Source organism: Melanostigma gelatinosum (genome assembly GCF_949748355.1).
Source record: "Melanostigma gelatinosum genome assembly, chromosome: 8".
In the NCBI taxonomy this organism is placed as follows: Eukaryota; Metazoa; Chordata; class Actinopteri; order Perciformes; family Zoarcidae; genus Melanostigma; species Melanostigma gelatinosum.
This window is the reverse complement of record NC_136641.1, coordinates 22311108-22338110: the sequence shown is the minus strand read 5'-3', so window position 1 is coordinate 22338110 and position 27003 is coordinate 22311108. Positions and strand designations below refer to the sequence as shown.

The following is a 27003-nucleotide window of genomic DNA, read 5'->3' as shown; positions in this document are numbered from 1 at the left end:
CAATCGAGACAGAAGACGATGGAATGAAGAAACAACACCGTTTCTGTAATGCAGGGAAGGTCTACAATCATTAAAAAGCAGCATGCGAATACATTCAGCAGCTTGCGTAGCATAGAAGCTATGACGCTAGTTAATGACATTCTGGCAGCTTGCCTGGATCTTTTTAAATCTCTCCTTATCCATATTGAACATACCGGCTTCATCGATGATCCTCATTGTGCTCAGCAGTGGTTAGAACTCCACACTCTGTCTTGATAAGAAACAGAGGCACGTGTAAAGGTTGTCCACGTAAAACCCTGAGGCATTAATGCTGACCTACTGCATTTGAGTTTTATACCCTGGGAACATGCTGCATGTAGTAAAAACATTATGTTACACATGGGACGGATTTAGCGTGATGAAGTGACATATGGAGCGATGCACTAAGTGAAACATGAAGGAGAACAGAGAGTCACCGTGTGTTCTTAGATTGTCTCAATTTTTAAGGGCTTGAGAGTTTAAATATTTATGTTATTACTTTGCTCAAATTTGAGAATTTCTGGAAGCATCAATCTTGGTTTTTGCCAGCTGACGTTGCTGTGTAAACATTGTGTAATAGTGAGACTCGTTTCCTGGAGAGGTTGGGAGGCAATATACGTTTGTAAAATGTTACTTTTCTACAACAAAACCTGTGGAGCTAACAAAAGCAGAGTACCGTAGCACATCATCAACAAGCGTTTAATGAAAATCTGCGAAATATCTTGTAAACAAGCTTAGTAATAGTGTTTGATTTTAATTCAAAACTGATTTCTTTTTAGTTTTGAGGGTATGTTTTAAATTTGTTTAATAATTATTATCTTTTTTTTCAGTTAACCATGCTTCACAAGCTACTGAAGATGTATCCACATGGTGGTTTTGCTTTTTAATGATTGTAACAGTGATTAAAGACAACCATTGTGCCATTTACCATTATAAACATAAACACGTTTTGGCACACGCATGAGGACGAGGGCGATAAAACACCTGATGAGCTACGTCGCTCCCACACAGTCTATACAGTCTATGGTTACACACAGGCTTCTGTTTCGAAGCGGAACTTCTTGCTTTTCATTTCGGCGCCCAAGTTAACAGATTAGAACATCCGCACAACCAGAGTGATCAGTTGAACTGCTCCGGCTCGCACACGTGTGGGTTCCACACAGACAGCTTTGCTGCTGCGGCCCTGCTACTGTAAAAAAAAAAATTAAAAAAATAGGCAACACAAGCTGAAATATGTGAAAAACAACACCAGGTCTGTTACTGCTAAGTCTGAATGAATCACATTACATTTACATTAAGGGAACTCATTTTCATTCTTATATTGAACCAATAAATACAGTCGTATTTTTTCTTTTATCTTCTTTTATTCAAAATTGAACCCATAACTTAAAAGTATGAAAGACGATTCAAAATATCTCTCAACCATCTGACAAATCAAACAAAATATCAAGTTTTGTGGAACAACATTCCAAACTTTTAAACGTATGGTATTTCTGACAGGATGACGTAGTAGCAGCAGGGGTGTTGCATTGCGAAGGGTCAATTGTTTTCTATATTTACTGCAGAACATCATCTTTCTCCAATTAGTCTGAGTACCGGTGCTGAAAAAGCCTGATAGCTTGTTGGGATCAAATCTTTCTGATTATTTAGAGGTGAGGATTTAGTGCCTATGAGGCCCAATTAAGAATTCCTTCACTCCTTGTTGAAGAATGAGTGACAAGGCCTCTGCTGATGGACTATTGTGGTTTCCCCTCAGAAGATCAATCTACACTACAGAGAGACAGGCCGGGCTGTCAAGTTAACACCTCGGTGGCGGCTTTCTGTGGTTCCCCATGACTGGAATGAGAGCAATGCAGCATGACATTTCATTAATATAAGGAGGGTTGGCTGAGGGGGTTTAATTCCTAATCCTGCTGGTTTATGGGGGCTCAGGCCTACTCAAGAGCCCATTCAGATGCATTAGAGGTACAGCACGGGGAAGGACAAGCATGACACGACACTGGCACCATTTGAACTCTGTGCTAGTAGATTCCATGTCCTGTCGAGAAAGACTCGTCTGAAGTGTCACAAGCCTGTATTTCCATGTATTATTCAATCCACAAGCAGTTTCCACGGTGTGCCGTGTCACTGGAGGGGACAGATGGCTCCGTTAGGTTTTGTTCAAAATCAGAAGGCCCTTGAGACACGGGATGTACTTTTGTTAGTGGTGAAGTATGTTCATCCCATCTAATCCCGTGAGATTTAAAAACGCCAGAAAACTAAATTGTTGGAACGATGACGTCAGAGGTAAGCTTGCGTTGGTAGCAAATTCAAAAAGGGTTGATCCTCTGTTCGATAGCCATTTTAGGGAATCTCAGACTCAACTTGTCAGACATTGGCAGAGATCTCTTCTTCATGCATGGCGACATTCTTACTCTTCGTGTTATGTGTTTGCGTTTCACACGTTAGCATGCTGACATTAGTAGCCTATGTGACCAGATAACGTAATGGAAACTTTCTATTGGTGGCGCTAGATCAAAAGTCAGGGATCGCCAAAGTCATAACGAGTCAGCGCGAGTATCACAATTGGTGACAATCCGTAGTTCGCTCAGTAGTCGTCCCGCTGGAACAAAGTGGTCGACCGATGCACCAACACACTGACGGACTGAACAGCATTGCCAGGCTGCTAATGGGACGACAAAAACAAACTGGTTTCCATGGAGAGAACATAACAGGATCCACACATAAGGAAATTAGATCAGCAACTGCAAAAACAAATTGTGTAAAAGTCAACCGTTGAGGTTTATCGCCTGCTGCAGTGACCTCTGTTTTATGTCATATTTTCTCATGTATTAAAAGTGGTGTGCGTTACACATTGTAAAAAATGGCAGAATGTATATAAATATATTGTGATGGACGACTGGAAGAGTCTGGTACTTCACCTTGAGAACATGAATGCCTTGTTCTTCATTCGACCTTCCCTTTCCCCAAATCACAACTGCCTCAAAGCCACGACAAGAAGAGCTCATACCACATAAACGCCATGGCTTCGATTATGTAACATAAGACGTGCCCAGCAGACACGGGGAGGAATGCCTTGTTCACAGTGTGTGATCTCCAACAGCAAGAGTTTAGCACAATTCAGGATCAAACTGTGAATTAGTTTCAACAACATACTCTCTTCAAGTTGAATGGAGAGTATGACTTCAAAGAGAATGCCACGTTCTTTGATTAGCTTCACAGTCCAGATTAATAGCAAAGCCCGTCTTGAGCCACTTCACCTGCTCGCCACCAGCCAATGAATTGCCATAGTTTAAGCAGCTCTTAATTAATGATGCACGTTTCCATCACAGCCTGGGGTAACAGCTCAAACTCTAATTCATCTTTTGAAGTCGTTTGCCTTTACTTTTACCAATTAACACTCTACTTAACAGAAACTGAAAGCACTACTAACCCCATGATGGTTAAACGTGTATAATATCTGTAAGAATAAGACACCAGACAACCCGAATGAACTCCGCAATCGTTTTCTTGTCAGCAACTGTTCTGTGAAAGATGAGTCCGCTGTCGTCATGTGATTAGTGCAATAAGACAAACTTCACCACTGACTTGTCATTGGTAGCCCTATCTCTCTCCCTCAGGCTATTCATCCCTCCTTACCTCATGCAGTGCCCACACCGCCCCCGCCCGCCCCGCTCCCCCTAAATAATAACCCACCAGCTTTGAGCATCCATCTGCCTAAACAGAAGAAGCCTCTCTTTGACAGTCACCGTCTAGGCAGAAGCTTGCAGGCAGCTAAATCAAAACGCGTCTTCCCAAAGGATTTAATATCCAGTAAAACCCAGAGGGCAGCAAGTACCATCTATAAACCAGTCTCAGTGGGAGTGAGGACAAAGCTGTAGACAGGTAAACCCCTCTTCCTCCGTGTTTGTGTGACCGAGGGCTGCATCCTGACCATGGGTCAGTCCTCATTTCTTCACGATATCCAGGTGGATTCAAGTTCATCAAACTATAGTAGAACAACTGGGGTTTTACAGGACGCTCTTGATAGGAATCAGAGGTTTCTATTTAAAGGCAGTCTGGATCAAAAAGTTGATTTTCACTTTTTGTTTGTTCTGCACTGTTGGCTTGGTGGTGTATGAAAGATTCTTCTACCCGTTAATTCCCTTCTATTTTCCATCTGTGATAAAACACAAGCTGGTTTGACATTGGATGCAATTACCATTGTAACTTTGAATGTGAACAGACAACGAAAATATTCAGCTGCAATAAAATGAACCGCCTCCGGCTGTATCTCAGCCCCCTCTCCTCTCCCTGTGTGTCAGGTTATCGTTTGATTCACCATTGGTGTACTTTAAATACGTTGATGAATTGAGAGCATTACATTCTGAGAATTCAACCTCTGAGAATTGAATGAGCGCAGCCTTGGTCTGCAATAATGCCGGGTGTAACCATACGAAGGTATTGTAGGGTCACAGCTCTATAGCCGGGGAGCTGAGCACCATCAGTTTGTTGTGCAATATGCCTTGGCCTCTCAATGACCACCGTCTGAATGTTTGCAAACCCTCACTCCTCCTATCTCCTTATGTCTTAAGTACATAAGAAGCGACGACTATCATCCCTTTATGAATGAATTCATGAAAGCACCCAATACTTCAGTAAACATGTAAAACAAATTCAACAAAGCTTTTGAGCTGCATTAACTGGATGAATAAACACTTTTTTTGTATATAATTCACACATCAGGTACATGTATTTCCCACTGTGTGTAATGCCCACAGAGACTAGCAAGCAATATTTGAATTTTAAGTAATTGAGGGTTTACAAGGATTTTGTCCGTTTGAGCGTAAGAGGTATCGGTAAAATGAGAACCGAGCAACTTGCTTTAGTATTAAGGTTATGTTCCCTGAAGGTGCTGAAAAACTGCATTTGATATCTTGGCAAGTAAGAGGCTTCACAGTGATGAAAAACTATGAACTATAAAAAGATCGGCATTTCTACTTCAATGATTCTTTCTCGTTAAAGCGAATACTGTATTGTTGTGTATTTTTAATGATGTGGACAATTTTAACAATATTTTTTTTGCAAAGATATGCACATCCAGAGGAACATGAATGCATAAAAACCAATGACTGTTTATATGCACAACAAATCCAGGTTTTTTCCCGTTATTTCACATTATTACTACCAAGCTGTTTGCATGCCTAAAAAATGAATATCCCACTAATATTTCTGTTGACAGTGCCACTTGTGCCATTTCGCTTCTTTGCGTCAAAATAGGATTGTTTTCTAAATTTCTGCTCTTTTCATTGGTGCTAATGTTTACATTCTATCTGCAGGTCACCCTTTTGACAGTTAACGCTTGCCAAAATGTGGAAAAGACCGAAGAACGCAGCGTCCACGACCAACCGACGATGTACAGTATTACAATTCAGCCTTTTTCTTCACATCTCTCTTTTTCATGCTTATTCCTGTCCCATTCTACTGACCTAAGCAATCGTTAAGTGGTCTGGTGTCCATCTATTGCCAACATAAAGTGGTGCCGCAGCAGATCGAAGCAAACATTGTTGGATGAACTTTAAGCTCCTTATTCGCCTTCACTGTCATAAAAAAACATAATGTAGTCCCTGCTGTATTGTTTTGTAAAGGAAAAAAAAACATGAATGAATCATATAACACGAATATTAAAAAAGACAACAGTGACAACATTGTTTACGACAGTGTTTTGCAGTGATTATCTGGAATGAAAGCCTACATTAGTCTTTGGCGTCTCACATAAACTATGTGCAAGTTAATTCATCACTCAAAGTGAAGGAAAATGAGCTGCTAATCCTGCCAGAACACAGCATATTGCTGGAGTCAACAAACAACTTACAGAAACATGAAGGCGATGTATCATCAAATTGAGTAATACTTAGGCTTCAACGCCACCTTGAATATCTACTACTACCACCATCTTATGTTTGTATTCATGTGGAGGTATTAAAAGGGTATTTTTCCTTCACTGTTGAAGACAATGGTTACTGTATTGTTCAATCTCGTCAGTTCAAAGCGGTGTCCCTGCTGCCAACATGGGAACATAACTGAACATTTGTTTAATTAAAGCAGCGATAATCAATATTTGTATAATCATGTATCAAATGACAATGTGACAATTGTGATAATGTGAAAGGGGTAGCAATGAATCTACACAGAGTTTGTACCATAAACTGGAGCTCTTCACAGTTTTAGGCAGCTTGATAATGTCACTAGTTTTTTAGCTGTCCGCCCCACAACCGTTTTGGTACTTTCATAACGTAATTTGTGGCATTTTTAGCAGCTAAAGGGTCAAACTTCTGTTACTGCATGTTAAAAAAGATAATCATCGAAACTACTACAACAGTTTACATTGTATCTGTGAAACGCAACGTAAACAAACTTTCCCTCCAACCACATGATGTACAGGATCTCCATCAACTTTTAAAATGCATAAGAATTATGCGAGTTGGAGTTTGCCCAGCTCATAGGCACTTCAAAAGCCAGTGAGCTGAAGGTCTTCTCTGTCAGGCCTCGGTGGTGAACTGAGGATGAGAAGAAAACAGCGCTGGATTAAGGTTGCCTCCCGGCTGCCCTTTGCTGTGACCCTCTCAGTGCTTCAGTTTATTCACGCCTCTACGAGCTTTCCTCTTCCACATTATGGCCGACCGGGTCACTTCCAGCCTCTCCGGCCGAGGGCTATTTCAGTCTCTCACTCAATTACGTCTGTCTGTCGGCCTCTCTCTCTATCCATCAATCACTTTCACCCAGAAGTAAATAAATGCTTCACCTGGCTTGGATAATCATCAACATTTCCAGAAAATATATAGAAAATGTCTGCAGGATATAACCTATAAGTTCGCAGAGGTAGCTAATAAGGGACAGCTCCTGTTGGACACGTATTGCATAAATAAATAAATATAAATATATACACACACACACACACACACTTCATGTCCTACTGTAGCATTCACTCATGTAGCTTTAACTGATCTACTGTCATTTCTTTCCACCCAGATTTCTCACTCGTCCATCAATACATTCAGCGCTTCAATCAGGTGTCTGGCAGCAAGTCAGGTGAAACAAAAGAGCTGCTTTATTTTCTGGTAGAAAAACATAGAATGTCTCATTGAACTACTGTACGGTTTGAATACAATACTGAGCAATATTCATTTTTACCAATAAAGGAATTCATATTGAATAATACATGAGGTATTATTGAATACCGTGTCTGCTTCTGGCCTGTCCTGCCTTTGTGTTGATAACATGAAATATCTAATTTACTGCCGTCGCCAAATCAGTCGCCCTTGTGTGACAGCGTGGCGTTCCACCCATTTCAGTCCTCGTCGTGATAACCTGTAATCCCCGGATTAATGTCGTCCCTCATCGACTCCTGTGTGATCCTCCATCTTCGCACATCCAAAGCCCGATAAGAAACTGTTCGGCTGCAGTGCAGGTGGACAGAGGATCACTGTGTGGAATGTCATGCGCTGCCGTTTGAAATGCCTGAGTGAATTAATCTGTCGTGTTGTCATTTAACTCTGTGGGCACAGTGTGTTGAATATGCGTAAAAGAGCCCGAAAGGATGAGTCGATAGACAATAACCTGCTGCTACTTTAATAAAAGTAAATTTGTATTGTTATTTGCTATGTATTCCGTACTCATTTGCTGCTCGTCTGTTTTATATCATCGTAAATGGAATACATTGTATTGACGAAACGATTAATAGAGAATAGAATTGGCAGATTAATACAGCATAAGATAAGTTATTTGCAGACATTATGTGCAAATCCATACACAAGTTACTTTGTTATAATACAGTGTCAACAATGTTCAACATACTGTATGAAATGTGTGAAATGTGAAATTGCTCTTACACTTACATTATTTTTATTTAATTTTACAGTTAGCATAAAGCTACCAAGTTGACAAGAACCTAAAGCAAACTATATTTGAGATGTACAGTCTTTATCATGACTACCCTGACGTATTTAGTGAGCAATGAGCTGGAACAATTGGGTACAACAACCTGTCAGGGCTCATTGGCTGAAGTAACTTTAAGTGAACTCAAACAGATGATCGATTTCCATCTTTTAGTGAGTATCTGTGGGAGGAAAAAAAGAATCACTGGGGATACATTTGACATTCCTGACATCTGCTGGTAGCAAAGAAATAAATCAGTTCAGGCCGACCCACTTGATCTGAATATATTTAAAATCCACTTTTGTGGATTTGTAAAGTACTATGCTCGTAATGAAGTTTATTTTCATTGTTTTTGCTGGCTTTGTGTAGCTGTCATCCGGAGAAGATCTGAGACTCCTGGAGTAATGATCACGCAGTATGCAGTGGACGTACCAGAGGGAAAAAGCACCCCAGACTTTGAGAGTAAACCGATCCCAGTATCTATCAAGGAAGGTGGGTTTCATCATAACAGCACTACGACGGTCATATTGATGCCATTGTATTGTGACCTAAGAGAGATGTGTGGCAATACATGACTAACTGATCAAAGAAATATGATTGGTTGGGTTTCATGGCACTATTTTCTAATTGTGAAAATAGATGTGAAAATAAAGATGCAGTGTTTTCATATATCCTTTAGGGCAAGTGGCCAGTTTCAAGGTTTTGGTGAAAGGGGATCCGAAACCAGAAGTGTCATGGAGAAGAACTAAAGGGCCTATTACAGACATGAACAAATTTCAGAGTAAATATGATGAATCAACAGGAGAGCATATATTCGAGGTGAGTGACCAAATGATTTCACAAACAGTAACAATCCATGGAGTATATATCACTAATTGTTTTAGGCAGGATCACGATCCACAGCTCATAACAGTACAAATAAATGAATTTCCCCATTTCAAAAAAGATGTCTTTCAACAGAACACACCAAACTAAATGATGTTCTCAACACGCAATAGTTGTTTTTAACGATGCATCAGTTACTTTTTCAAAATCCTCATTACCATTAATTGACTCTCCACTGCTCCGTTTGAGCGTGGAGAGCGACCATGGTGAAACAAAAGCTCTCAAACTACCAGTGACAGTCTGCTGAATGTCGGCAATGTCTGAGGGTGTTCAAACTATAATCCTCACTCGTCCCCGACTCTGGCTGCATAAAGTAGAGATAGCAGGTTTATTGATTTTGGGGAGATTTCTATATGCATTGGTGCTAAACATTTAGCAGCAGTGCTGCACGGCTGTGTGCAGAGGGGAACAGTGGAAGCATAAAGATGCAACAGGTAGTGCACATGCTAACGTCGTCTCTGTAAAGGCGGATCGTTGAGATGTTTTAATCGTTCACAATCTAATATCAAAGTGCACACCCCTCCCTTTGAGTAGTTGCTGCTCATGCTGCCTTTTTAATATCACAGTAAAACAGTGTTAACAGTAGAACTGCAGTAAAATGCATGAATTCAATACGTACATCTGATAACTTGCCATATCGCACCTCATTTGTTTTTCCAGATTATCAAAGTGTCTGGTGAGGAAACAGATACATACAAATGCTATGCTGCCAACGAATATGGAAAAGCTGTCTGCACAACAACATTAAATGTGATTGAGGGTAAGAGTTAAAGCGACACAGTTCTAAACTGATTGAGAATATTGGTTTGATGGCAGGGAGTCGTAAGTCTCTAACTGGCGTTGTAATTCCCTTCGACACTTCTTCTCATTGTGTGTTTTTAAATCATTGAAAAAAATGTGTAGTTCCCCCAGAGCTTTATCTGACTACAAATCTAAAGTATAGCTGTAAAAGACGAACAAACTTCAGATGAATTTGTTGCTTTCAGCTTCGAAAAATCCCACAGACTTCAGAAAACTGCTGCGGAGAACGTAAGAAAACATACATCATGATGATAAAATATCGAACCAGATGTGTGAGAATTGTATCGTTGTTGTTTGGCCAAAAATTGTTTTTTCAACATTTGCTTGACACCTTTAGTAAAGTCGTGGAAAAAGCAGGATGGGAAAACAATGAACGATTCTGGGACGCAATGCTGAATGCTGACAAGAGAGACTACGAGCGCATCTGTACAGAGTTTGGTGTTGCAGACTTAAGTTTGATTCGCAAGAAACTGGACGAGAAGAAGAAGGAGAGGGCGAAAAACGAGGTACAAAAAGATGCATTGATCTCCATCAGTCGTATTACAGAGAACATCTGGCACTAACTCACATATTATTGTTCTGTCTTATGCACAAATTAGACATATCAGTATAATCCTCAAAGCTCACACAAAGGGTGAAATGCAACCCCAACTGCGCCGCCAAGCAAATGGCATCTCTCCCATTTGCATTAAAATTATGTGATTTCCATGTATTTGGCACAGACTTTCCCCTTTCTATGCAAATGAGCCTAATGCAAAAACAGTCCAATTCTGTTTTGAAAACACATGAAGGATGGCTATATCATTTTTCAAACAAATAAACAAATGATTCCTTCCCTCTCCCTCAATGACGAAAGGCAAATTCGAAAAAAAAAACACTCGCTGCAAAACATGATGGGCGTGTCTGCACGTTGTGCAAATACCTTTGTGAATCGGCCCTTGAGCCGGGGAAGACAGTGGTTGCTCGTGATGCCCCACCATTGGAGTGTCACACACAGAATACTGGGTGTGAACAGTACGCATTGTATATAGCCCTGAAAGATTCCCTCGGTGCGTTCTGACAACTATACCCTGATGTAATGTTCCGAATTGTATGGATGGACTTTACCTGGCAGCGACGGTACAAAATGACGACAGTGTAAGTGTCCTCTGTGTACTTGGTAGGATGGTGGGATTCCATATGATGGAGATGGAACCGAGAATCACAGCCTTACGAGGGGTGGGAGGACGAATAATTCTAATATTAAGGGCCTGGTGCAAAAGGTGGATGAAGAGGTCAAACTCCTCCTCAACACAGGGCTGAATCTGACGGATGAAGAGGCCAGCCTTATCTCTACAGAATTTAAACGTAGGTGCAGGGATTGAACGTTTTTAATGTTCCTTTAAAGTCCATTTCATGATGGCGAGATTACCGGTTTAAAGACAGCAGTGCATTTTTAACTGTGTACAAACATTGAAAAGGAAAAAAGTCACGTTAAGTAAATTCTTTCCTCGTCTAATCTGAAATGATGTCACTCCATTCTTTACCTTCAGATTTATGGGAAAGGTGACAGTTGATTTTGGTTTTATGAATATGTATAGATTTTTCTGGTTCAGCAGTGATACACACGCCGAGTATCTCTCGTTAACTGTAGTAGCTTTGTGTTCCAAGATGAATAGACGGCTCACTGACTTAATTGTGTTGCTTTTACAGTTTCCGATGTGGACTTTGTTGTCAAAATTCAGGAGCTTAAAGCTTTAGAAAGAGAGGACGCCCTCTTTGCATGTGTGCTGACACACCCACGACCTAAGATCACATGGCTGGGCAAGGGCAGCACCCTGGAGGAGGGAGAGAAGTACAGCATCACCGTGTCGGACCAAAAACTGATCCACCGACTGCTGATCAGAGACTGCAACCTGCTGGACAAAGGCATCTATTCAGCTGTGGCTGGCATTACGTCCTGCAGTGCCTGGCTGGTTGTTCTAGGTAACACCCAACGCTATAATGCACCAATCACAAATTTTTCAGCGAGTGCTGAGGTGATCCTAATTGCCGCCATGATTTCCACAAATAAAAAAGGTGAATTATGCGTCACTTATGTTGTATTTCATGTCCTCTAAGCTGAGCGCGACCCTGCATCTGCCGAGCTGAAGAGAGCTCGTAAAGCTACCGTGGCAAGTAGAGCGCTGATCGACCTCGAGAAGGTGGCCAAAGAACAACAGATAAAAACCAGAGAGGAGATGGAGAAGATTTTAGCAGCGGTGAAAGCAAAACACAGAGAACGACAAGTGGAGGAAGGGAAGTCGATAAGTGGAAGAGATGGTGCAGTCACTGGAGCTGGTAAAAACAGAGGAGCAAAGACCGGTGCCAAGATCAAAAACTCAAAAGGAAATGGCTCAGAAACTAAACTAGATGCTTCGGGGCGTCTTATTGGTGACCCTAAGAGCAAGAAGCACATCAGATCAGGTCAAATGGATTTTGACAAGGTAACAGGTAAACAATGCCAAACAATGCCAATCACCGTCAGCACTGCAGTGAGTAGTGGTTTAAATGTGCATGATCAAAACATGCAGACTTGCTGCCATTTTTCTTTGATTATTTATTACTCGTATTATAAAAAGGAATCGAGTGGATTCATTTATAACATGATTGGATCTCAGCTAAAATATTGTGTTTACCCTTTGGTGCTTGGGTTCAAAATTGTATGACTTAAGAATCTTGATGATAATTGATCAGCAGTTTATCACCTCAATCAGCAGCTGATTGTTTTGGGGCCTGTTTTTCTGTTCACCAAAGATTTTAAAAAAATGGTACATTCATCTTTTGTTCCTGTCATGGTTTAGCGGCGATGCCCTTTAAGTTGTAATCAATAACTTTTAAATCACAGCTGTAAATTGAAATGGCCGACAAAGTGGTTTCCACACAGCAAACCTGATCAACATCACTCCGACTGCTGAACTATTCTACCATAACTGACATTCCACAGATACAGAAGGATATTCTGAAGACGATGAGGACTTTCCTGGATCTGCCAAGAATTCAAGATACAGAAAACATGATCAAGAGACAGAACATGAACAAACTGGTGAGATAACGTGGAGGAAATGTCCTGCTCCATATTTATGTCAATGATCCATTTCCTTCCTTGTCTACACTTTTTGAGATGTGTTCAGTTAACATACCGACTGATTATTATTGATTCCACCGATTGTGTGTTGTTTTCTGTGCAGAGTCCAGCTGTGGAGATGTTGATGCCACAAGTGAAAACGACATGGCCGATTGTGATGGAATTCCAGACTCTAGTGGGACTGTCAGACGGCCAAGGCGCACAAAGAAGGCTCAACGGAAACAACGTACATCTGGTAAGAAACAACAGGTAACATATTGACTGCATGGAAGAAGCTGCACCCTCATGATCACATGTGGTCATTTTATTTGAGGCTGATCCAAACAAAGAAAATGAACTGAAAGTTCTTCAATCTTTCAAAGTGTACAAGACTGAATAAGCATCCCGATACACTGCAAACAGGACTATTTTCTCTTCAAATGGGTGTAATGTAGTTTTAAATGTTATTGAAACATCCCACTGCTGGAGAAATAGTTTTGATAATGAACTTGTGAAGTAGCATGGTGATGAGAAAACAGCGGGCACGGAGTTCTTGGGAGGTAACTCAGTCTGCAGTCCTTGTTGCTCTGCTTCTAGGGCAAGATCCAAATGAACGAGCAAGTGACGATGAAGAAAGTGGCGGTGATGAAGAAAGTGGCGGTGATGAAGAAAGTGGCGGTGATGAAGAAAGTGGCGGTGATGAAGAAAGTGGCGGTGATGAGAGCGAGGACTCTACTGGTCAGCTCAAGCGTTCACGTCATTCAAAGCGAAGCCAGCAGCTACGGAAAGCAGTGAATGGTAGGAGACCACAATGTGCATTACCACATGGAAGTGCAGTATGGGTAAATGGCCAGAAAATATTTTTTGTTTTTGACATTTTAAAAAAAAGGTGAGAGTCCATATCCTGAAGACCACAGCGAGTATGACGAGACTGAAGATGCAACTGACACAGCCACACGTTCAAGGCGTAAAAGACAAGGCCCCCTGATAGAAGACGTGCTGATTGGTAAGCAACCTAAAGGGCGTCACTGAATCAGAGGAAGAGGCTCCAACATCACCAAGTGTACCTGCTTATTACATGTATAGCTTCTCATGGTAACACACATCTTAAAGATTAGTTTCCATAGTATGCTTTACTCTGTATGCATTGAATCTCTACTCCTGATATTTTTGTATTTTCTTGTAATTTAAGAGCCTGGAAGTGTAGGAAACCACACAGTGCCGAACTGTTCATTGTGTGTGTGTGTGTGTGTGCGTGTTAGATCCAGGAGTTCACTTCATCTGTGGTTTGTCTGATGTCAATGCCATCATCAATGAGAGTGCCGAGTTAACATGTAAGCTCAGCAGTGACGACTGTGAGGGAGCCTGGTTCAGAGACGGCAAAAAGGTTAGTCGGAAAAGGTCAAACTCATCATTTTCTCACGTACTATGCATCTGTCAAGAAGGCGATTATATATTTAGTGATAATAATTGTTGTTGTTCAAGGATAGTTACAGCGTGGGAGCTCAATGACTAAAACACGCAGAGCTAAATAGTAGAAAAATACATTAGCATTTTCCTTATGGTGGTACCTGTAAATGACCACATGTTTCATAAGTTACGAGTGACAGACTTCAAACATTTGCCAGATGTTTCTATTCTTTGGGCGTTTTTTGGACACAACCGAGCAGGACCCTTTTAAGCCCTTTTGGCCATGCAATGTTTCTGATTTAAAAGAATGAATTCACAGTTGTTGCTTGACTTGCTTATTATCATCTGTCTGCACCTTTTCCTATCAGATATCCCCAGATGACAATTTCAGTGTGAGTAAAGACGGCACGATCCATAAATTAGTCATAATCAGGTGCGAGGAAGAGCACTCTGGGAAATACCGCTTTGAGGCAGATGGTCGTAAAACAGAGGCGATGATCAACGTCAAAGGTTTGACAATTTGTCATGATATCAACAATGATGTGATATTATCTAGTATAATTAGTCAACCGAAAAAAAAATATATTAGCCACTGAACGTAATCAGATCACAGCTGAACACCACTTAATTGACAAACTGGCCCGTTTTTGCAGATCCCCCGAGGTTTGACCACGAAGACGTCATTGCTTTCACCGAGCCTGTGACGGTTAAAGCGGGGCACAACGCCATCTTCAAACTGCACTTCGTTGGCCACGAACCCGTAAAGATTAAGTGGTACAGGGAGGAAGAAGAGCTCCTCGATGACAACAACACAATGATAGAGAAATCTGCACGTCACAGCCGCTTGCTCCTGAGCAGGTGCCAGAGAAGGAACACGGGGGAGATCAAGATTAAGCTCAAGAATGAACATGGCTTCATTGAGGCCATTTCACAGTTAATTGTGCTCGGTGAGTGAATGAAGGACAATGCAGGAATTCAATGCAGGAAAATCTCTTATCATGAGCAGATTTTCTTTTCCTTATGCTATAACTCAACAATAACAAAAGGTCAGTCAATTAAAAGGCAATAACTCAACATCCAACTCCTTCAATACAAATCTAATGTTTGCAGATGCCAAAAGATGTGATTTGTGCAGCAAGTTGTGTCGTAAGAAGTACTTTGCTGGAAGATCTGAAGCAGAAAACAGCAGTGTCGTTAAACGCTTCACAGCTCATCCACATAGCCTAATTGAGAAAATCAGAGCACTCTTTTCTCTAGCATGTGAAAAAAAGGGGCACATTTCACTGAGCCCATCTGTGCCTGGACAGATTTGGGTACTTATTTCCCAACTGCAGCTCGTTTTTGTTCTACTTGAAGAGGAATCCCAGTTGGTGATAATGTGACAGGTTAAAGATGCGTTTTTTAGAATACATTTCAGTGCGTGACAGAAGTTATTGCGTTGAAACTTCTGCTCCATCTGCCATCGCTGCCAGCATCACAACTGTCAGATTATCTCTTGGTGAAAAATGTTGTTTCCCATCGTATAATTCACTCTGACTTTCAAGTTGTAACAAACACTTTTCTGATGTTTCAGACAAACCCACCCCACCCCTGGGTCCTGCAGAGCTAACAGAGAGCTCAGCTGTTTGTATTGAATTGAAGTGGAGGCCGCCTAAGGATGATGGCGGCTCACCAGTGACCAACTACACGATTGAGCGACAGCAGGTGGGACGAAACACCTGGAAGAAAATGGGGGAAATCCCAGGTGTGCCCAGCTACCGCGATACAGACGTGGACCATGGCCGGAAATATTGTTACCGTGTCCGGGCAGTTACTGCCGAGGGTACCAGTGAAGCGATGGAGACTGATGATATGCAAGCCGGCACACGAGGTGAGCCAAACTGGTACTTTTGTGGTGTCCGTTTGATCCACCAACTAATCTACAATCCTATGATAACAGATGAGCAGCTGCACCCTGAGCCTTCACATTTCATCTCAGTGAAACATAACTGAACACTTTCATTGTCAAATGACAAAAAGTCCTCAAACGTCCATTCTTCTCTTGGCATTACCTGTACAGACAAAATTCCCCCACAATACCAAACTAAAGACAATGAATCCTGCCAATGACAAGTCACGCGGCAAAGCAATAAGAATGCAGTACAGTCACTTTCATTGTCCAAAAGGCTTTGGGCAACATTTGGGCTAAATAAAGTAAGACAATGCCACAACAAGCACAGGCCCTGTACGGCGCAGAGGCCGACACAACACAAACAAAACACACGCACAATGCAGAAATACTGACTTGCACTTACTTATTGAGGTCTTGAAAAGGAATACTCCATCGTCCAGTCCTTCCTTTGTGTGGTGTTTGAGTTCTCCGTCAGTCTCCCCGGTCTAGAAGACTCCAGAGAAAAGTTGAAAGTGGTCCTTGACAAGTCTGAAGAAGTCCTTTTTCCTCCAAAAGCTGCTGTTGGAAAACAGTTCACATTTAGTTTGGATTGCAGATAACTTTATCGCTGCTGAATAAGTCACACACCGGTCTTTCATCTCACCATCAGTCTACCTGCATATCTGCAACAAACTGCGTTTTTTGTCTCCCCTGACCCCTTCTCAAAACATAGTTTTCCTTTAAAAATCTGGTGTAAAAAACTTCTTCACTTCATTTTTTCCATTAGATTATTGGATTAGCTAGTTATTTGTCACAACTGAATTTAGGGGATCATAATGTTAGTGAGCAAACAGCGCTAACGTCAAGTAACCTAGCACAGCAACCATTTGATGCCTCTCACGTGGTCTAACAACACTGAATGGAACAGGCACACTGTGTCATATTGCTGAAACTGCCAAGCTGCTGATGTTCCTGCATCCATCATCAGTCTAATTATTCACACCTGTTCCTCTCCCGCTGTGGCTTGTCACAACGTGCCTATTTCAGCATCAGTTGATTTAGTGTCATTACTGCCCCCTGCTGTGCTGCATTACTTCTGAGGCTTACACCCCCATGTAGGCTATCACAGAGCTTATGAGGAATGAAACACAAGTAAAGTCAGTCTGTCTTTCCATCTATGATAATTATAATTATCATTAGTTACATTCAAGTCAAATTGCCTTGCTTTTTTCTGATCAGCAACCCAAAAATATGAATTAATGTATCAATTTACAATGATATAAGACAAAAGGTGCAAATTCTTACACTTGTCGAATCAATTTCTTTCACTCGACTGATCAATTGAGAGGCTGATCTTTTCAACAATGGGCTGATAATAATAACTACAATATGAATAATAAAGTTTACATGTATACTGCACTTTCCCAAAAGCAAAGGATTTACCTTTGGAGTGTAAGTCAGAGCAAAACACTCCACAGATGTCAGATATTTGTAACATGGCCATGTTATGAAGTGTCTTGGTGGATTCTTGTTCATCAATCCTGCATTGTTACCGAACTAAGTAGAGTATCACACTAAAAAAGAGAGTTCAGCCTTTCTGACTACAACCTTTCCAGTTATTCTCTGTATCTTTCAGCTTTCCCTGGCCCTCCAGCACCTCCGAAGGTGGTGAGCGCCTACGACGACTGCGTCAACATTTACTGGACTTCACCGAATAAAACTGGAGGTTCACGTATCCTGGGCTATATTTTAGAGAAACGCAAGAAGGGGAGTAATCTCTGGGCCGTTGTCAATGCCATGGATGAAGTCATAAAAGGTCTGTACTTTGTAGTCGTCTCTCTTTCAATCTGATGGCATTGAAGACCACAACAGTGATGTTTTGTTGTTTTTCTGAAATTACTTTCAGAGAAGAAATATGCAGTGAAAGATGTCGTGGCAGGAATGGAATATGAATTCAGAGTCACTGCCATAAACCTCTCAGGAATTGGTGAATTCAGCAACCCCTCAGAGTTTGTTTTTGCACGGGATCCAAAGAGTAAGTGCTGCTAAACATTGCTAAACTCAACAATAAACAATAGATTGTATGCAATATATTCATGTATGATATTGCAAACTGCATGACCTAATGTTGTGTACCTCAGAGCCTCCTGGTAAAGTTACAAACCTGAAGGTGACAGAAACTTCTTGCACCCACTTGGTCCTGACTTGGACCAAACCGGAGGATAAACCAGAGATACAGGATGAAGCAAAGGGATATTTTGTTGATATCCGACCTGCAGAGTGCCTCGAATGGTGCCGCTGTAACACCACTCTCATCATCACGACTTCCTTCAGCGTGAAAGGCCTTAAGTCCATGAACATGTACTGGGTGAGAGTAATTGCGACGAATGATGGGGGAAAGAGTGCTCCTGAGGAGCTGGCCAACTATGTCCTTGCAATGCCCTCACCTGGTATGTCAATAAGTCAAAAGAAATGAAGAAAGCAAAGTAATATGCTGCTGGTTAGTTGTGCTGTGCATTAACATTTAGAAACTTTCCAAAGTCCATTCTGTTTCTTTCCCGTATACCACGTATAGCTCTTAATATTTATCATTTCCTAGTGCTGCTCTTCATGATCTGTATAGTGTTGTATGTTAACAGAAATATTTTCAAGGTACTGAATCACTGACCCTTCATTTCTTACTCTTTAAAATCAATATCTGTATGTTCTGTATTAGAGGATTTTTGTTTTCCCACTAAGAACCTTGTCAAGTTAAATATTTTCCAAAGCACTTGCCGTCATTGCTTTTGCTCATTATTCTAGTGAGGCCAAAGTTCACAAACCACAAGATGAAGAGCTTCTTGGTGGTGAGGGCAGGGAACTCTGTCAGGATCACAGTGAACTTTGAGGTGAGATTTAAACTTCAGGCTAATTTTCGGCCACAGACTGAGGCGAGCCGTGATTTGGAGGGAAATCCAAAGGTTGTTACATTCGGGCCTGAAATATTCAAGACAAGTCATTACTGATGTCCTTTTCTACAGGCCTCCCCTCGGCCACATATTATGTGGGTGAAGGACAACGTGCCAGTGACAAAACGAGTCACAATCAGCAACTCTGATGGCTCATCCCAGCTGCTGATCCCCTCGTCTGAGCGCTCTGATTCGGGCATCTATTCCATTTTGGTGAAAAATCTCGCAGGACAGGAGACATTCAGTACAGAGGTCAGGGTCACAGGTAAAACTAAAATGAAGACGTGTTTTTCTTTTGCTACATCAATGTCCAAGTGATGGATGAGCCAGTAAAAGGATTGTGGTTACAGATGATCCAAAGCCTCCTGGACCGGTAGAGCTGGATGAGAACGTGCCCGGCACGGTGACGGTGATCTGGCAGCCTTCTCCTGATGAGAAGCGCGATGACCGCCTCCACTACACAGTGTCCAAACTGGACTCGACCAGACGCACATGGACAACAGTGGCTGAAAAACTCTTCAACAACAGGTTTACAGTCTGCAACATCATGCACGGGAGGGAATATCACTTCCGGGTGTATGCCAAAAACGACATGGGAGTATCTGCGCCGTCAGATTCACCAACCTGCGGGAAGGAGAAGAAGAAAGGTGCGTTCGTGGATCACAAACAACCTTGAATTGCCACTTCTTCAGGAAAATGTAATCTGTTTCTCATTCCTCGTAGACAAATTTGTGGTGAGCGTACCGGCCAGAAAGGACTGTGACTTGCGATGTGCTCCAACCTTCATTGTACCTTTGAAGCTTCACACCGCACCCAAAGGCTATGAATGCTATATGAGCTGTGCGGTGAAGGGAATCCCCAAACCTCGCATCACGTGGTATCGCAATCACATCAGCCTCAACACCGACACCAACTATTACATCTCCAACACCTGCGGAGTTTGCTCCATGTCGATTCTCCACGTAGGCCTCAAAGACATGGGGGAGTACACCATCGCTGCAGAGAACGCCCTCGGACGGGCCGAGTGCTCCACCGTCCTCAGTGTCAAAGGTGAGAGAGAAACACTCCTGCACTGTAATCCAGAGGATGGGTGGAATATGAAGAAACATATCTGATCATGCAAAATGATTTCATCCTTTTCCCAAACAGAGTGAAGAAACTAAAGGCGCCAAAAAGTTTAGATCGAATACAAAATGTTTGAGTTGAAGTGGTTGTGCTGCTGTCATGCACCATTTGCTACAATAACAAGGTTGGACTGTTGTATTACTTGGACTGCTAATAAAAATAAGAGTATTGCTCAAATAAAACAATGCATTTGGTGCTTTTGAAGATGATTTAACTTGGGGGGTTCTGTCTCATGGTTCAAATCAGATCATCAATGCACAGCATGGAGATGGTTGCGCTTCGACATTGTTTTTCCAGCTGCTTGTTGAGATTAGAGGCACAGCAGCTTATGAAACCACATTCATCTAAAAGCAGATAACAGTGATGATACTGTGGCTGTTTGTTTAGACTCGTGCCCTTGCTGAGTCTTTATTGAGTTCATCATAGTTTGGAAGGCAACACGGTGGTGCAGTGGTTAAGAAGAGTGTTTGAGAGCTGAACTGGTATGACAGGAGAAGTCAAGAAATGGACGCCCTTCCACAAATCAGCAATGAAAGGGCAATTGACGACATGAATACAAACTAAATAAAGGAAAATAAGAGATCTGTAAAATGCAGTAGTAATGACAATAATCATGAGAGAGAGAGAGAGAGAGAGAGAGAGAGAGAGAGAGAGAGAGAGAGAGAGAGAGAGATTCTATCAGAATTGAAAGGAGATTTAACCAGAGTGCACATTCAACACGCATTAAATCCCTAAACCGAGCTCAGATGAATACAGCTGAGATGTACAAAGGAATCAAAGGCCATTCCACAATCTGGGCATGAATATGACTCATTTTTAAAGGACGCTGTTGGCTGCTATTGTCAAAAAAAAAGAAGGAAGAAACTATTATGAAGTGAATTGATTGATGAGGTCAGTATAAACTCATCCATAATAATAATAACTGTATTTATATAGCACCTAATAGAGTTTACAAAGTGCTTTGACACACAAAGCAGCAAAAGCAAGGCAACAATAACAACAATAATAATAATAACAGAAAGCTCAGCAGTGAGGCCTAACAAAGCACGACAACTAAGGTAAGAGTTAAACCACATAAAACAGAACAATAGATGGAAAGGGAAAAAAACTGTCGACACGATAAAAATGAGCTAAAAATAAACTAAATTCTATAAAATAATTTAGTAAAAAAAACTGTAAAATAAACAAATAAAAATAAAACAGTAAAGCGACGACATCACATCAGCCAGTCTGTAAAAGTGTGTTTCAAGAAGTGATTTAAAAGACATTGCTGATGTTATAGCCCATGTTGTAGCGCAGTCATGTCACACCATTATAACCCACAGTGCGACAGAAGCGTGCAGCTGCAGCAGGACACATGCAGCGCCGGGCTCAGCTGCAGTGAAGAGGCAAAAATAGCGCACAGTAAGCGTACGTGTAGTTTCTCCATTAGATGACAGAAGCGCACATGGTCTCTCTCTCTCTCACTCCCCGCTCTTCGTGAATGGACGATCGCGGTGCCTGCGGTCCACGCCCCCCTCTCACTGCCTCATCCTCTGCTCTACCTCTTCATCGCTGCAGCCTCTCGGTACTTTATTGCGCGCTGATTGAATCCAGCTCGGTTTGCGTAACTTTTAAGGAGCCTCCTGAAGTAAAAACAACGCTCACACTACCAGTCCAGTCTGTTTTACGCACCGGGCTCCTTTGGTATCACTTCTCAGCCGGGCAAGAACATTGTGTCCTTTGTGGGGGTGGAAAATGACGGCAAAGCATCGAAGAGGGAAAGGCAACCAGAAAAATGAGGATGGCTTCCTCAAAAACGACCTTGTGGAGTCAGAAGTTCGCGCTGGAGTCAATAGTCACGCTCTCCACTTGGTTTTATTCCTGCTGATTGTGATTAGCGGTGCCACTGGCGCGTGGTTCTGTTTCCAGCAGCACCAAACTTTAACCTACTTAACAGACAATCTCATGGGCATGCAGATGAAAATAGTGAAACTACAGTCCTCCCACGAAGAAATGCGACAGTCAATCCGTGAGGTAAGAAACACAAATAAATCAAGTAGATTGCAGCCACTAACGGCGCAATACGCAGACGCGCAATACGCCTCCTGTGATATGTCACATATGTGCTATTATGAAAACAGCACCATATCTGTCCTTGAGCTTCTGATTCACACTTTGACGAAACAAGAAAAGGCCGCAGCACATGTCCCCACTGCGCGTTGCCACTTACAAGTGAGACCCGCAGGCCTATCAGATTTCAAAATGCCAACAGCCTGACTGGAGTGAGTAGAAAACGCTGCATCCACACAGCTGCTGACGTTTGTAATGAGGATTACTCTTGACCTACTACTGCAGGGGCTTTTAAGCACCGACTCAAACACTGCGGATCTGCTCAGTGTGTCAAAGTTCTCTGTGGAAAATGTCTTGTGTTTCTCGAGAACACAATTCTCGAGCTGTGCAGAGGATGCTGCCAAAACAGTGAGAAACAAGACAAGTAGTGAGCCAGGGCTAAATTTAGTCTGTAACTTTGACACTGACCACCAGCTCAGAGGCTGTTTACAGGCCGTATAAAGGTTGTAGGAGAACAGTGATGATTGTTTCACATTCAAATACTGTGTGGGAATAGTAAAGTACGACTTGAAGAAACCTGTATTCCTCTTGTTCTATGTATCTGCATGAATGAACTGACTCTGTTGAGTCACTGCAAACAGAGGTTCATGGCTGCCTTGAGATACACTTCCCTCCCCACCTGTGACGATAGCATTCCAACTATGTTGAAGTTGCTGCAGGCGACTCCTCGGAGATTTCTTTTCTAAATATGAACTCAACCAAAACCGACCACTCCTTCCCTCTCTCATACAACCCGCCTTTTTAACGAGGCAAACACTTTGCATGAGAACAGCTCTGCCAGTCTTGTTACAGACGTGGTTCCTGTTCCAGCGGTAAATGTTTTTTTTTTGTAAGTTTATTTGGAAAGTTTTACCAACTCAATGCTGGTTCTCTAATACTGTCCTGAGTGTGGCTCCTAATGAACATACTTACCTGAGAAAATCACTTCTTTGCATTACTTGATGGAAACAAACAGAAATATGATATTTACCATATATATATATATACACACATACAGTAACAGTTATCAATCTCAAGTCGCAAGTGATGTTTACAAACAATATCGGTTAAAGAATATGTGTAAGTACAAAATAACTAAAATATCAAAAACATTCAAACATTTAAAAGAAGTGCGATATCATAGTTCTGCAGAGCTACTCATGCTTTAAAGCTGAACTAAAAGGTTATTGCAGAGTAATACAGAACAATATTACAAAGGTTGTAGTTTGTTACAGTTTGTTCCACGTGACTTCTTGCAAGGAAGTAAGGTTTCACTGAGCTGTACATGCATGATCAGACCTGTTTAAAGAAATGATTTATTTATTTTATGGACTGAAATACCCTGATATGGGAGGAGAAATGTCTTTTTTCTGACTTTAATTCTTAGAAAACTAGAATTTTAAGCATCTTTTGCATCTCAGAAGTTTGGTAACATGATGTTTCCTTTATAATAAAGCGTAGGTAAGAGACTATCGAAGCACCAGCTCAGTCAGAATGATTGTCACACCAAGTGGCTATCTTGAGCCAACTTCGCTCCCCTCTGTCTCTTTGCAGCAGCACGTGTCGGAGAGCCTGGAGACCCGCCTGAATGCCCTGGAGGATTCTTACGCACTGGCCCAGAAACAGGTGGGCATGGCCTTGGCCACGGCTGAGCAGCTCAAGAACTCCGAGCTCCCCTCTCAGGTGCTGTCGCTCCACACGGAGATGAGAGCCCGCCTGGCAGCGATGCAGCAGGCCACCGTGTCCCTGGAGCAGCTGAGCCAGCTGCAGACCATGCTGCAGGGGAAGAGCGAGGAGTTCGAGGGGGTCAGGATCCAGGTGGGCGGCCTGGCCGCGCTGAGCGCCGAGCTGTCCCAGAAGGTCGGGGTCTTGACGGCGAGCGTGGGGGAAGCGGAGGCGAAGCTGGAGGAGAGAGTGGGACACGTCGACACGCTGAGCGCCACTTTGGACGGACAGGCCGCCGAGGTGCTCCGACTGAAGGAGCAGCTGGACACCTACCAGGCTCAGCTCGAGGCCAGCACGCTGGAGATGGCTACCGTCAGGTGGGTTGTGGAAGAAAAAAAACAAAAAGGCAACAGCGTTTGGAGCTGTGGAGGAAATAGCTCACCTCCTCTGACCCACAGCTTTATTTTGACTTCGTCAAAGCCTCTTTCGCTGTCACTGTGTGTTCCTCGAGTCCACAGTCATCGGCCTCGTATTGTAAGATGTCCCTGATCTGTATGAACATTTCTATTGCAGAGATGATTTTTGGAGCTGAATGGTTTGGCATTAAACGTCCTTTGAGTGTAAAATGAGCGCGCTCTTTGAAGCTCATGTAAACATCATGTAAAGAAAGCAGCCAAATGAAGCCATTGGTGCCAATACTTTAACAATAAGGGGCCAGGCTTCATGGGGCTGGACAATTAATTCTACAACATCATTCTTATTATTATGTGACAATGTCAAAACCATAATTCCACTGACTGTCTTTCAGAGGGTTGATTGAGAGTGAACAGTCCCAGCGGCTCCAGCAGGCCAGTGTGGCGGAGCAGCTCGATACGGTACGTCAGAGTCTGGAGGATCGCCGATTTTCTCTTGAATATTTCGTTTTTTTTTATTCATGCTCAAGCTATTCTTAACTCCGCCCACAAAGCCCTGATTGGACGATTTATTCTCCAGCTGGCGGAAATATTGGTCAACACCAAGAGAACTTTAATTGCTGAACAAATCATGAAGCATGTGGCGATTCTGTAATCAGACTAAATCAGACCATATCAAATAAAGAACTGAATATGTCACACATGCATTTTTAGGAGCAGTTGTGTATCATGACATGATTCTAGATCTATTATGGCAGAACATGCGTGACATGCCCCAGCACACGTACTGTCAGCACACATGGTCTCTTTGCTATTTCTGTCCACTCTTGTGCCCAAAGGGAACCATAATGAGATTTTCATCTCGTTAATTTGAAGGAGCTAATTGCCAGGCATGGAGTCTCTGATGGAGTTACATTCTACACTTACATTGTCTATTACATTTCCTATCCAGAATCCGGTCTACTGTGAACTAATATAAAGTATTTTATTGCTTTCTATTGCTGTAGCCGGTGGGACAGGCAGAGGAAGAGACAGCTCCCGCGGCTGAAGAAGAGGAAGCTGCAGCAACTGAAGACGCACTTCCTGCTGATGTAGAACAAGAGGCGTCCAGCCCAGAAGAAGAGGCAGAGGCAGATGAAGGAGAAGAGGCAGCTGCACAGGATGAAGCACCTGTCGAGCAGGAGGACTCTGTGACAGATGAAACTGCTCCTGCAGAGGAGGTTGAGGCAGTAAAGGAGGATCAGACGGAGCAAGACGAGCCAGTCGCCCTATCAGAGGAGACAGCAGAGGGGGTGCGGAGTGAAGAAGAGCCTGAAGAGGAGAACCAGGAAGCAGGCGAAGAGGAGACACACAAAGCAAAGGAGGAGGAGGAGGAGGAGGAGGAGGAGGAGGAGGAAGCAGAAGAGGAGGTGGTGTCTGAAGCAGCGAAGGGACTGGGAGGGGAGGAAGTGTCAGAAGGGGAGGAAGTGTCAGAAGGGGAGGAAGTGTCACAAGGGGAGGAAGAACAGCAGGATGTAGCAGCTGAAGAGGAAGCAGAGGAGACGGATGAAGAAGAGGAGCCATTTGAAAATGATGCTTTACCAGAGGATGAATGTCAGTAAAAATATATCATGAAAACAATTTGATTTTCCAATGATCTGTATTGACGTCATTGCATTGCAAAATGCTCATATTTTCTTGTTTTGATGTGTTTTACAGAGAGCATGTCACCAGAAAGGGATTTTCTTTTTCCATGCCGGACATCTCCACCAAGGGGAATGGGAACTGTCTCAGAATATTATATAACAACGACTGTAGGAAGGCATTATTGATTGCTGTTGTTTCGGTGCAGGATTCAGTATGTGGTTGCTCGTTGGAAGGCAGACCCCGGTCAGAAGAAAGCAGTCACTTCGCTGGATTCAAAGCTGAAACATTTACCTCAAAATATGACGTGGCTGTTAATTAAGTCAGGAAATTAGTAATTCAGGGGTTTCCTGCCAATAACAACCTCAGAAGCCTTAATCCATGAAATAATAACTTTCTACAGAGCATTTTTCACTGTTCACGACTCACACTTTGTTTATTGACAAGGGTAATGTTCTGTACTAAACTGGGAAAGATAAACAAGAACAATTCCTGAATGTTTTTAAAGTCAAGGAAAGACTGTTGTTGATAGAATGTTTTTTAAACTTTTTACAGTACTTGAACTTGAGGTTTGCTTTGATTCAACACTTTTTAACTGATTGTAAAATGCAGTGGTCCACAGGTCCTCTACCAAGAACTGTTTCAGCATCATTCTACTGCTTTAATACTTTGTAAGTTCAGACTTTACATCCTTTAATAATTTAACAAATAACAGCTGCATATTCTATGCATTAAAGTCACGACTAATAATGTTTTACTGTTAGTGGAAAACATGCGGTCGAACCACAAAACTGCCTCTGATAAGCTCCTAAAACAACTGGAATAATGTGAAATCTTAAATAACGCAGAAAAAAATGTGCAATCTGTGATTATGGCAAAGAATAAGATCAGTTATTAATACCATCAAATATATTGTTATAATATCAGCTCTTTTTAGATGTGACAAATGATGTCATGCTCGTTGTCGGATGTGTTCTTGGTAGTATTGTCAGACCTGGACACCACTGGACTTTTCACTTTTACAAAACGCACTGTATTTGCCAAGGCATTGGTTAGTATGACGCTTCTCACATTGTCATGCTTTTTAAAATAAACCCTGGTTCTTTACTTCTGTACACTTGATTCTGTGCTGTTTAGTGCATATTGCTTTCA

The 27003-nt window shown here is 42.2% G+C and overlaps 1 protein-coding gene and 1 long non-coding RNA gene across 2 annotated transcripts; both read left to right on the top strand.

Moving 5' to 3' along the window:
* Window positions 1–8339: 8339 nt before the first annotated feature.
* On the top strand, window positions 8340–20088 carry LOC306781176 (immunoglobulin-like and fibronectin type III domain-containing protein 1; the record flags this gene model as incomplete). Its single annotated transcript, XM_079273919.1, has 22 exons — window positions 8340–8427; window positions 9481–9496; window positions 9959–10127; window positions 10785–10968; window positions 11314–11586; window positions 11722–12086; window positions 12587–12685; window positions 12831–12962; window positions 13304–13497; window positions 13624–13712; window positions 13969–14093; window positions 14485–14626; window positions 14770–15063; window positions 15690–15986; window positions 17623–17802; window positions 17893–18021; window positions 18128–18436; window positions 18789–18874; window positions 19007–19199; window positions 19285–19581; window positions 19658–19984; window positions 20084–20088. The coding sequence occupies 22 exons, from the start codon at window positions 8340–8342 to the stop codon at window positions 20086–20088; spliced, it is 3993 nt and encodes a 1330-aa protein (XP_079130045.1).
* Window positions 20089–25659: 5571 nt separating this feature from the next.
* Window positions 25660–26958, top strand: LOC306780469. Its single transcript, XR_013772156.1, has 2 exons — window positions 25660–25821; window positions 25927–26958. It is a non-coding gene; the product is annotated as an uncharacterized lncRNA (long non-coding RNA).
* Window positions 26959–27003: the final 45 nt, after the last annotated feature.